Here is a 12,572-nt window from a genome sequence, read left to right on the forward strand (position 1 = left end):
CTTTCTTTGTTTCTCAATAGGCACCAGGATTTACAATTAAATGATATCATATTTTAGTTAAAAAATAAATTGGTGGAAGGCTTGGCCTTTTAGTAATTAAACTTATTTTACATGCAACGTCTTCTACTCTAATTCTTTAACATCGAAATGTAGAAAAAGCATTTTTTATTTGACATATGTGGTCTAACCATTGACTCCAGACATTCACCACCATTTTGAATTTGAGCAACACATTCAACCAATCCTATCAAAATTGGATTACATTTCATACCATTCAACCCTTTAAAAATTCTTATTAGTATTATTTGATATGATTGACAATACTTTCACAAGGCAGCTTCCTCCTCCCATCTGTTTTTTCTCTGAAAAAATTCGGTTGAAAATGTGATTAAAACATCATAATTCATGTATTAGACCTCCCCCTAAATATATTTGTCGTAATAATGATGATGGAGTACTTTTTAAAAAGGGCATCATATCACAGTGCTGACATCCTGTTCATCAGGGAGTTCACAAAATGTCAGACAAATATGTGGAAACTTAAATCTCAGCATAGGATTGGAAATCAGCATGCATGGAGTTCAGACTGGCATGGTGAATATACACCTCTGATTTACAAACTGTTACTGGCTCCTTTAAACATATGTAACTCCTCCCAGGTCAAATCATATGATAAAAACATGCCAGACATACAATTCACTGTAATGCTGTTTCACTGTGTTTGGAAGTGTAGAGAGACATTAAAATATTTTAGAAAACAGTAGGTGATGTGAGAAGAGTATTTCAGATCCAGCTAATTTGTTTTTACTTGGTTTGTTTCCAAAAGGAAATAATCATAATAGAAATGAACAAAAACAAATCATTGTCAGTTTACTGAGTGCTAAAAAGATAAGAGCTTTGCTTTGTTAGAACCAAAACAACAGAATAAAATTAACCAAACAAAAATATTTAAAAAGGTTTGGGAACATTCTCGACTTTGTAAATAACTTGGACTTTATCTCAACCATGCAGTATTTGAACCGGTGTTCTTTTTTTCCCCATGTTTTATTTTTCCATGTTTTATTTTAGAGGAGTTTGCTTTTTCATGTCTGCCATTGCTTGTGCTTACAGTCAATTTAGAATCACCAGTTAACCTAACCCCATGCATGTCTTTGAACTGTGGGAGGAACCCTGAGTGCTCAGAGAGAACCCACAGATGCACAGGGGAAACACACGAACTCCTTAGAGAAAGGTCCCAGGCTGAATTTGACCTTCTTGTGGTGCTAACCGCTGCACTAGCATGCTGCCCAGCTTTTTTTGTTGTTGTTGTTGTTAAAGAAAATTAAAGATATTATCCAAAAAACATCAACCCCGATAACTCTGAGCAGTCCTCTGTTTTCCTTTTGAACTGTTATGTAAAAGGTGCTGGTGGCAAAGGCATTCATGCTTGTAATTCACTGGTTATTGGGCGGCACAGGTGTAATTAATATCATTAATAATGCCCCAGTTACATTTAGCGTGGGTTTTCCATGGCACATTGCATGAGCAAGTCATTATGGCCCTTCTGGGACACTTACATCTAACTGAATCATTGATAATGTTATTACTTCCACCTCTATTTTTTCTGCAATGACAAATCAAAAGGTCTGCAGTAAAAACAAAGGTCAAGGCTGTTTAACCTGCTCGTGGCCCCCACGTAAAGAAATGAAATTCATGAAACTGGCATGATTTGGCATGCCACCGGGCAATGTATCTGTGGCGTTCAGGAGTTTGTAGTGAAGCCCTTCCAAATCTGCCTTACTATCACTGCATTGCTAAAATGAAAGAAACAACTCATCTCCCAATGCGTGTTCTGTTTTTATCAGCAGATGAGAAGAAGATGGCTATTAAGCACTTGTTAACATTTTCTCTTCCCAAGGCTATCCCTGGGTGTGTCACTTCCATGATTCTGTGGCTCAGGGTGCTCCTCATGGTCCAGTCAGTCAACAAGTTAATCTTTGAAGAGTTAATGTGGGTGGGAATTGTGGGGGCAGCACCCCCACCCCTTCTTGCTGACAGAAAGCTAACCAGGTCAGTGCTTTAATTCGAGTCACAGGGGATACAATTACTCCCCCACCATGACATTCATCTGCAGCTCTATAGTGCGAACGGCTGCGCACGTCCGTGTGCACGCGAGCATTATAGCACGTCTCTTTGGCTCTCTACTGAAGTGAGTAAAAATGCATTGAATATTCCCATTGTTTCTAAATTCATTCAGAAAATATTGCCTTGAGTGCAGTGCATCAACTTGAAAGCTATATGTTGTCATGTGTTCTGAGAAACTGAGATGAGGGAGAGTGAAGAGTGTGCTAAAAGACTCTGTAATTCGATTTTGACTCTTCTTCTATAGCATCACTTGTACATTAGAAAGTCCCCCCTGACTTTTCCACAACCCTTCACAAGAAGCGGTAAACCTTTCCATCCATTATAATATTCGACAATGGTATACCTTTTTTATTTTTCTTTGTAAATTATATGCTCTGTGTGTTTCATTCATTTCATTTTCTTTCATCAGCGGTTTATTAAGACAACTGAATTTCCATTTTATCCTAATTGCTTACAAATGCTTCTACAATTTGTCAAATCAGGATACACAAATAAATATGTGGCAAGCACAGGGATTTAGGAGAAGGAATTCTGCTTTGCACTGTAATATGCAAACAAAAAATCAGTCCCCCATATGTGTGAGCAACAGCAAAGCAATGGTTTTTCTCCCACGTCTTATCTTTAATTAACAAACACAAAGATAAGCTTTCTGTCTGTCTGTGCCATCTCTTCTTTATCTTTAGCTCTCCTCTGGATGCGCTTCCTGTGAACAGCAGAAAGGGAGATCCATAACTTGTATCATCAAAAGTAATATTGGAACTCCAAAGAAAGCTGCCATTAATAATAAAAATAAAAAAGCCCACAGAATCCACTTTCTTGGGTTAGCCTGTGAATGGTTTCATGCTCATGATAAGAACCTTTCCCTCCCGCTCTCTCTCTAAACTGAAGCCGCTCTCTGTCACCAGGTACTTTCTCGCTCTGGAATGTTTTTCAGCTGTTCAAGTGCTCTTTCATGAAGGCCAGAGAGGTATTGAGAGGGCTTCAAGTTTGCAGCGGAGTAAAGATCGGTTAAATTAGTCCACCTCCTGCTCAGATGCTTCTTTTATTCTGTGGGTCAGTACTTACCTCCCTGTTTACCCACATAAATTGTTCCCTCTCCCTGCGCTCTGTCTAAGCTCTTTCTCCTACACAAGTGTCTGTGTGCATTGTGAGAAAGAGGGAAAAGGAATTTTACCAGTCAGATCAGATATTCTAAATGCCGTACTGATGGAATAAGTTAGACTAAATCATAGAAGAGTTCATGATCCGGCTGCTTACATACCACAGACTGAAATGAAAGGGCTGCAGCTGGAGCCACAGCTTCTGCAACCACTTACAAAGCAAAGGTGACATCTGCTGGCTAAAACAATGAACTTTTTACATGCAGATTTAGACTTACTTTTACTGCAGTTTTTTCTATTGTAGATTTAATGAAATTGAACCTGATCATCATGAAATATGTTACAGATAATTATATTATTAAATAGTTACTTTATAGTGACTCTATAATGTTTTATTCAAGGTTAAATAACATGCGTTTCATCTTTCCGGTTTAACTAACACACCCCCAGCAAAAGGTAAAGACTTGATAAAAAAGCCACTAACAATTGTAGACTTGAAATATTATTATTATCATCTTTAAATCTTAAAATCAGTTTGTCTGTTTGTGTGAAAAAAAATCAAAAGGCAGAGAGATCTATTATGAGGTTACATCATTTAAAAAAAAAAAATCAAATTGAAAAAAAAGTCTATGTATCTCTTTTAGTATTTAATATTTTCTTATATAAGTAAAGCGATTCCACAGACAAACACTTTCCTTCTTTTTACACCAGCAGTTATTCTTGCCCGACCTTGAATGCAAAGTATTTCCACAAAGGATAAGATGACGTACGCAGATGAGTTTGAAATGCTTTTGTTTTTCATAATTAAGGGAAAGAAAGACTTGAATAAAAGTATGAACATCTCTTTTTCTTTTTTTTTTGTTTGTTTTTCCCTTTATGACACATGTTAATGCATAATCACACATGAGCAACACAGTCAAAAAGTAAATGATATTATTATTTCTTGTATAGATTTTATATTTCATGACATGTAATATAGAGATAGTTAATTGCACTGTTTGAATCAACATGTTTGTACCATAACTTTGCTTTAGTTTTACTCACCCCCAACCCATAAGTATAAATTAACTTACAAATAAGTCTCTTTTTTTTGCACATTTGTCATTATTACTATTAAATAATAAAAGTCATCCCTAAAATTGATAATCAAATTACCTGATAAGCAACATATAACGATAAAAAAGAGACTGAAAGGCTGCTGCACTTCATGTCTTTGAAATGACTAAGCAAAGCCGACCCTGCAGAACTTTAATAGTGCAATAAAAAGAACTGATCTTAGAAAGGATATGAGTACTGATATGTCCTCAAATTCTGTTATGGATAAATACTCAAAACTAAGTGGCACTTCAAATGTGCATAAAAATATTCAGTATCTCCAATTCTGTAACATAAATACGCAAAAATAACTCTCACTGGATAACATTTCTAAAACCTTGTGATTCTTGTGAAATCAGCCACATTTAGAGTGTGTCCATGCAGCAACTACACCAGAATCAGATGTAATTTTAACATATTTTTTTGTTCTTTATTATAACAGGAGATTAGACAATAAAGCTAGTAGAAGACAGATATTGTAATGAATAAATACAATCTACCCTGCAGAGCTTAAGTTCATATACAAGGATAAATATTCAAAACTATGTTGAACTTTCAATATCTGTAATTCTGTAACATAAACAAAAAAAACCATCTTTGTCTCTGGCTAGATCAAATTTTTATAAAAACATATCATAGGCTGTAACCCCTAAACCACACAGTTAGAACACAGTTAGCGCTGAAATCAGGACAAAGGTGATGGTTTAACACTGGCTCTAAAGCCAAATGTAAAATAGTATTTGAAGACACGGCAGAGAGTTTGATCTCTGAGGCCGTATATGAGTGGGCTCAAGCACTTTGGGAAAATGATGAGACCCACAAAGAGGACGTACTGAGCATGAATAGCCATATCAGGAGGCACTTTCAACATCATGCTGGGGTTTATCATATTGAACAGGGTGGAGGTGAGATACAGCCACAGCTGAAGCAGATGTAGCAGCACTGTCTTGGGTGCCTTATTGGTATGACGCCCTCTAGATGAGGCTGACTTCACAGTGATCATGATTGCAGTGTATGTATAGATAATAATCATACTCACAAACACAAAATAGAGAATGGTGAAGGCCATGTTTAAAGTCACATAAACTTCTAGGCGAAAAACACTGTTTCTGATGCAGAACGACTGCATAGGGAAGATCGTCTTCTCCATCCTGACAAACAGGAAAAGTTGTATGAATGAGTCTAAGGACGCCACTATCCACATAACGGCAATGGCTTTACCCGTCGACCTCGGCGTGGCAAAGCTGGGGTGCCTCAGCGGAAAACAAACTGCAACATATCTCTCCAAAGACATCACGGCAAGGTTGAGAGGAGACATTTTAACAGTGACGGCCGCAAGCAGTGAGACAAAAACACAAACATAGTTGATCATTCTGACCATCATCACGGCAAAGATGTAAAGCAGCATAGTCAGCAGCAGCTGCACAGAGTCACACATGAGCAAATGACCAAACAGGATGTACCGGGAGGACTCTAGTAACAGAGGCTTCTTCAACAGGGCAAACATCATGATGGCATTTACATACAGGAAGAAGAAACACGGCAACATAGACAGCGCAGCTTTGACTGAAGTCTGAAACGGCAACGACTGGAACTCGGCCGTTGTGGCATTCATGACTGCAGTTTCGCACCGTGTCTGCAAAGGCATGAAAAACACAAACACGGACTGATTTTTAATATTATAAACAATTCCGAAAAGTGTAGATTGTGCAAGATGATTCTGTCAAATATCACAAAAAAAAAAAACAGCATCAAAGTGAGAATTATGTGCCAAACGTAGATGGATAATATGAAGTTATATGCTTTGTAGACATATTACTTACATGTCACCTGTATGGTTTGACTTCATTTGGCAAACACGTTTCGGTGAACAAATGTGAGGAAAGAAGAGCAGCCTGTCATGTCCTTTTTATAGGTGAGCCATGTCCTGACATCACCATCTGTATCAGCGTCACAACCACTCAATACTCTGCATTAGCTGTGGAGTGAAAGTTTGGCCAAGTTGTCTAACTGATGTTATCTTTCCATCTACTTTTTACTCCACTTACCATTAAAGGATATCACACAGTTTGTTCTACATTCTGTGACCTTCACTTGTTTTGTATATATTTCTCCTGTTTTGTTATTTATTCCTGCTGTCTTACCATTTACATGTTATTCATGCACAGTTGGTGTGGAACACCCATAATTTTATTGTACATGTACAATGACAATAAAGGGCTCTTCTCTTCTCGTGACATTTTCCTGTTTAGGGAACTGTGCAGGAATTAGATATCCATTTTAACATATTTTGTTTTCTTGAAATTTTATAATTATCATTCAAAAAGAGCATGGGAGAAGACATGCAGCAAATTACATGGGGTGATTATACCCAGACCTCTGTTGTTGCTCTACAGCACACAAGCTGCCTGCTCAACCCAGTGAGCTGCACCAACACTCCAGAAGCAGATATTCTTTTAATAGGCAGTTTAATGTGAGTCATTAAAGAGATCAGTGATGCTGTTTGAGTTTGATCTGTGAATAGTTGATGACACAAATAAGCCTGAAAAGGGAATCACATGACAAACATATATTTAATATGCCGTTTGTGGCAGCAGATATGAATTTTAAAAACATTTCTTTTTTCTTTTGGGTCTAACGCTGCTGGAGGCTTGTTGTTTTTAGTTCTTTTTGCTGACAGCACTAATATCACCTTACTCTTGTTTTTCATAATAAGATGATTCACCTAGACGATAATAAAACCCAACTGGATCTTTTCAGTCAGATTGTAAGAGAAAACAGTAACTCCGGACATTTCTTCATGGATCCTTGATTAATGTACATTATGCTTTCAAAACCAACAGAGAACAGAAGTGCAGTGTGACACAGATTGTAATTTTCTTTTCTTCTTTTCTAAAACAAAGCAAATAAAAAATGAAACATAATTTGCTGCGCCCATAAACTTTGCCCCAAGCAGCCATTATTTCAGTCAAATGAGTCACCAGAGAAGCTAAGGCAAAGAACAAACAAACAAACAAAAAAAACTACAGTTTTCTTATTTATTTTTGTGGCCCAGTCCCACTGATACCTGCTCTATTTTGTGCAGAGGAAAACTGTCTTGAAAGCTGGGCCTTAGGTACAGCTCCAGAGGACAATGTTATATCATGAGTGCCCATTACATTAAATCTAGTGAGCTTGCTGGGCTCAGTTCTGCACTGTTTGCTGAAGGCAAGCAATATAAAGGCATTTCAGATTTGTTTATAGCAGGGATCCTAAAGATTTGATCACGCAGTGCCAATTCAGTGAGCTAATGTATTATTTATTTGCTATTATTTGTAATGTCTGTTCAAAGGAGTCGTCAATTACGCCTTACGTATGTAGAATTGAACTCAAAGTAGAAATGTCATTACACTACATAGTGACCTTTTTTTTACTCACATCAGGTCTGTTTTATCCTCTGAGGATCATGAATTGTGTCATATTGCGAGATTAGGTATTAAACACCCTGGCCCATCAATACATTGGACAGATATTCACTATAAGGTAATATCATGTAATATAGTGGAGTTTTATTGATAGAAGGGACCAATTTGTTGACCCCGTTTTAGTATTTCAGCACCACTGCATCATGGACAGCTCCTGCATTTTCATGAGGCTGGAGTTGTGTAACTAACGCTGACAGCGAAGTTGTTTTTTGCTGTATTTTTTTCTTCTTTTCTAAAAAAATAAATAAATCAATCAATAATAAAAAAAACAAAAACATAATTTGCCGGGCCCATAAACTTTGCCCCTGTTGGGAGCGGTGCACGTCAGCTCTGTTTACAGACTCGGATCACAAAATAATCTCAGAGGCTTCAGCTCTTTGGAGGACAGTCATTATGGCTCATTAATAATTCAGGTGTTTATACTGCACATCTCTGCAACATATTTCTCACTCTGATAATTCACTGTGGGACAATTAAAAACCTTTTGTTATCCCACGGAGTGTATGAAGGACATGAGGAAAAAGATGTCACCTTTTTCATAAAGTTTAGAAATTGCAGCCAACCTTGGATTTCTAATCTGCAGAATCTCAGACTTGTTTGCATATCTGTGATGATTTTGTAAAAGAAATGTTTAATACAATTTCATACTGCCACTGATCCGGCTAATTACATACATGAGCTACACATGCTTCACAAAAAATAATGATGGGAATGAATGCCATGGTAATATCATGAATGATTGTACAGCATAAATCTCGTATCCACACTGGCTCAAATGTGCACATTTTCTCTGCTAATATTTGGTTGAACCCCTGTTGGCTAGTTGGACCTCAACTACATGCTTTTGGTAGCCATCAACAAACTTCTGGCGTAATTCTGGCTGAATATTTTTACCACTCTTTTTGACAGAAATCATGTAAATTTTTGGGTTTCTTGGCACAGACCAACTTTTAAATGCAGTGGACATATTTTCAGTAGTGTCGAGGATACTCACTGTTAGCGTGCTTTATACATTCCAAAACCGATTTTAACATCATTTTCCTGCTGGAACACCCAACTGTGTCCAAGATTCAATAATCTAGGTGTTGTAAACAATGTGTTGAAACATTGCTGGACAAGAGCTGAATGTGCCATTCAGGCTTTTACAAACTGGGGCACCTGGTCAACTTAATTCACCTACTGGATAAAAAAGAAAAAAAAAAAAGGGACTAACAACCAGAACTCACTCAGAACAGCAGAACGTTCTAGTAGTTATTCTAGTGCGAACAGCATAGAAACGATAGAAAACTAGAATTAAGTACAACATGCATATTAACACGCACATATTAAAAGACTGGGTGACACTACTGGCTGTATCCATCTTTAATCACTGTTTAAATTCAAACATTAAACACACATTAATAATGATGCAATCACTCAAAATAAAACAGGAGAACATTACAAATCAGAAATTTAAAAAAAAATATATAAACAAAAAGGAAACATACAAGCAAATCTGATGATTTAAAATAAAAATAAGGCAAAGCAGAAAGGCAAAAATATCAACATGACAAAAGCATAATAATAATAATAATAATAATAATAATAATAATAATAATAGCAGCTATATTTTCCTTAATTGGACAATGATGTTGATAAATCTTGAGACACTTCTTCTACGGCTGCTGGCTATATGTAGACGCAAAACTGGAAATTAGCTGCAGAAAAAGATAAGAAAAATGGAATCAAGTAAGATTAGGTGAATTCTTCATGTGTCTCTACCATTACCATTTATTCCAGCCTCCCTGACAGGAACAAGCAAGGATAAATTCCTTATCAACCAATTTAAAAATCTAGATTTTTATTGTTAAAGCAGAACTGAAACGATTATCATATTATTCTACATATAATTAATGCATCTCTTGGAAATTTAACAACCTCATTCCTTAGTAGTGAGCTCACTTACCACAGGTATCCCTCCTTAAACTCAGTGAATTTGTGCCGAACCATAAATGTTGCTAGTGCATCTGCTACCTAGCAACAGATGTCAGAGGAGCAAGTTAAAACATTGAAAACAGACATAACAACATGCAGCACGCATACATAAATATATAACGTTATGGGCCTCTGACATGAGTACAGTGCCAGTAAATTCGGGTAAGAACGCTCACTTTCTCAGGTGCATCCTCGTGAACAGCGTGACCGCACTGAGGGAGGACCTGCATCTGAAACTTTCCTGCAAACAAATAATATTTTTTTAAATGCGTTTATTCTTACAGAAAATTGCAAAAAAAAAGGGAGAAACAATCTGTGCACTTTACCCTGCATCTGTCCAATGGTAAGATCTTTGTCAAGCCTGTCTATTCCTGTACAACGAGATAAGTCAGGCGTGAAACTGTGCAGTCAGTGTGTGTGTCCTATTTAAACTACTAGATATTTGAGAAAAAAAAAAAAAAAAAGAATAAATCAAACCTGCGAGAAGGAGCAGTTTTGGCACAGGGGTGGTGAGAAAGAGGGCAGACAGACCCTTGAACCAACCCTCCCAATATTTTTCTGTCTTGGAAAGCTCTACTCTCCAGGTGAAGATGCTCTCCTTTTTCGTCTGTGTGAAAGAATTCAAATACTCTTTTATAGCTTTCAATCTCTTTCCAAAACACAGATGACAAGAGAAAACTAAGAAGCAAGAGACCAAACCTCCTGGTCATCCTCCTTTGCTCTTTTCTTGCTGGATTCTTCTTCTGCTTCCTCATCTTCCTCTTCTTCTATAATACCTTCACCAATGCTATTAGACACCCCTGAACTGCTGCTGGATTCCTCACATCTGTAAAAGTCACAAGAGAGGAAATTGAAATGGTCAGTTAAAGCCACAAACCCACACGGAAAAAAACTGCAGAGAAGAGAGAGCCCAGACACACTTTTTCACTTGGCCTCCCATGGACACCCGGGCTGACTCGATGTTTCGGATCTGGCCGCTCTTCACACTGAAAGGAAAAAGGTGAAGAACACCTTTAGGCACTTGTATACAACAATTAAGAATTGAAGCTCTTCAAGGTAAGGAACTGCAACGAACAAATAAATAAATAAATAAAGAAGTTATTTCAGTGTGCTTTGGACAAATAACACTTGGCACAATTTGCAAACTAAAAGACAGAATATATATGTATGATGTAATCTAATCAAACAAAAAGATGCAGCAGTGTGGCTCACTGTTTAACATTTACCTCCACTCAATCGCATTTTCCAGAGATCTAAATGTTTTTGGCCGACTTCTGAGGAAATTCTGCATACTGTTCAAAGCATCCATTGCTGTCCCTGAGTGTTAACACAAACAAAATTATTTAACAAACCCACAATTAGTGCTTATGGCATTTATTAACAATATTCAGCATAATAACTTACATTTTACATCATTAAAAAAAACTAAACAACTAACAAAAAAAAAAAAAGAAGAAAGAAATGGCAAATGCTCTCATAAAAATCAATGAGAGCATCCTGTACTGGAAAAGACCCAATCATGTGATCTGCTCATGTTGTTGCATAGACTCGTGCACACAGTTAAGTGTTTAAGTATACTCATTGTTTTTCTTTGTTCCCAGTATTGAGAGCATTGATTAGCATAATATTTGTTCAAGTGCTCTTAGTAGAACAAGCCAGTCACTGATCAAATTTGGACTGTTAATGAAGTTGTACTGACATGTGACTTTGCCCATTCAGAATAGAAGAACAACTTGTGGATCATTTAAGCCATTTTCAGTCTCCTCAGTCTTTAGGTAAGGGCCTCAAAGTAACTGCCCAAATAAGTGACCTGAGGCGTTACCAAAGCAACTCGCAGGATTTGTCTTTAACGACTTTGGAAATATGCACTTATCTGTGGAGCTTACCCTCTACGACGTCAATGACGCACAGACCAAGCAGGGATGGTATATGATTGGCAGTGGCAGTGTGAACTGCAATGGCCCCTCCCATGCTGTGTCCAATAAGCATGATTGGAGGTGGGTTGTCTCCATAAAGTGCCTCCACCACTTTGCCAATATCCCTTTGGGGAAGAAAAAAAAGAAAAAGAAGCAAGAATATAACCTGTCAGCCTGTTTTTCAGTTATGATTGAAACTCTAATCAGGAAGCTTGTAACTACTTTTTACATTTTACACCGCAATCAATAATCCAAATGTGAGCCACAGGAAGTCACCACACTCTTCCCACGTTTAATGAGCGGTGAAATCAAAACTTTCTTAATTAAACTCATGCCTGCTGGATCATCACCACCTTCTGTGGCGTCCCATATGTTCCTGTGATGTAAACCCAAGAAGCAGATGTTTAAAAACCATTCCCACAAAAAACTGTGTTCTCTTAAAGACTTACTTCGCCATCGTATCTGCAGAGAGATCTTCAGGATTTTTCACTTTAGTGTCACCTGCAGGTGATGACAGAGATTTAACTCATTTGATCCATGTACGCTGAGGCAAAGAATGCCATAATCCTCTAACCACGTGCAAAAATAAAAACTTGCTGTGTCCTGCAACCTACCATGAGCTCGGAGGTCCATAGCTACCACCCTGCAATTAATCCTGCTGTATATGATGGCCTGCAAGAACATAGATAAAAATCATTTCAATTAAATAGATCACAGACGATATGTTGACATTAAAAAAAAAAAGCTTTATAAATATTCTGCCCAACATTGCTGTTAACTTTAATGTAGACTGCTAACAGATCATAAAGGGTCTGTAATAGTTATGAAGCTCACAGTGAACACCGCCCAGGATAGTGCAGAGTGGCCTCCTCCGTGAAGCAGGAGCAGCACAGGACCAT

The 12,572-nt window shown here is 37.4% G+C and overlaps 2 protein-coding genes across 2 annotated transcripts in view; both read right to left on the reverse strand.

Moving 5' to 3' along the window:
• Window positions 1-5,004: 5,004 nt before the first annotated feature.
• On the reverse strand, window positions 5,005-5,934 carry LOC308387122 (odorant receptor 131-2-like; the record flags this gene model as incomplete). The annotated part of the gene is made up of 1 exon (XM_080867020.1): window positions 5,005-5,934. The coding sequence occupies one exon, from the start codon at window positions 5,932-5,934 to the stop codon at window positions 5,005-5,007; it is 930 nt and encodes a 309-aa protein (XP_080723146.1).
• Window positions 5,935-9,103: 3,169 nt separating this feature from the next.
• Window positions 9,104-12,572, reverse strand: part of ppme1 (protein phosphatase methylesterase 1) — a 4,560-nt gene continuing 1,091 nt past the window's right edge. The window contains exons 3-14 of the mRNA XM_080866179.1: window positions 12,508-12,572; window positions 12,288-12,345; window positions 12,123-12,174; window positions 11,644-11,798; window positions 10,984-11,074; window positions 10,678-10,743; window positions 10,457-10,583; window positions 10,235-10,364; window positions 10,084-10,128; window positions 9,934-9,998; window positions 9,729-9,796; window positions 9,104-9,480 (exon numbers count right to left, since the gene is read on the reverse strand). The exon at window positions 12,508-12,572 is cut by the window's right edge and continues 26 nt beyond it. Coding sequence (XP_080722305.1) covers window positions 9,477-9,480; window positions 9,729-9,796; window positions 9,934-9,998; window positions 10,084-10,128; window positions 10,235-10,364; window positions 10,457-10,583; window positions 10,678-10,743; window positions 10,984-11,074; window positions 11,644-11,798; window positions 12,123-12,174; window positions 12,288-12,345; window positions 12,508-12,572 — 926 coding nt within the window. The 3' untranslated portion in view covers window positions 9,104-9,476. The remainder of the gene's footprint in view (window positions 9,481-9,728; window positions 9,797-9,933; window positions 9,999-10,083; window positions 10,129-10,234; window positions 10,365-10,456; window positions 10,584-10,677; window positions 10,744-10,983; window positions 11,075-11,643; window positions 11,799-12,122; window positions 12,175-12,287; window positions 12,346-12,507) is intronic.

The sequence above is a fragment of the Rhamphochromis sp. 'chilingali' genome (assembly GCF_963969265.1).
Source record: "Rhamphochromis sp. 'chilingali' genome assembly, chromosome: 19".
Classification (NCBI taxonomy): Eukaryota; Metazoa; Chordata; class Actinopteri; order Cichliformes; family Cichlidae; genus Rhamphochromis; species Rhamphochromis sp. 'chilingali'.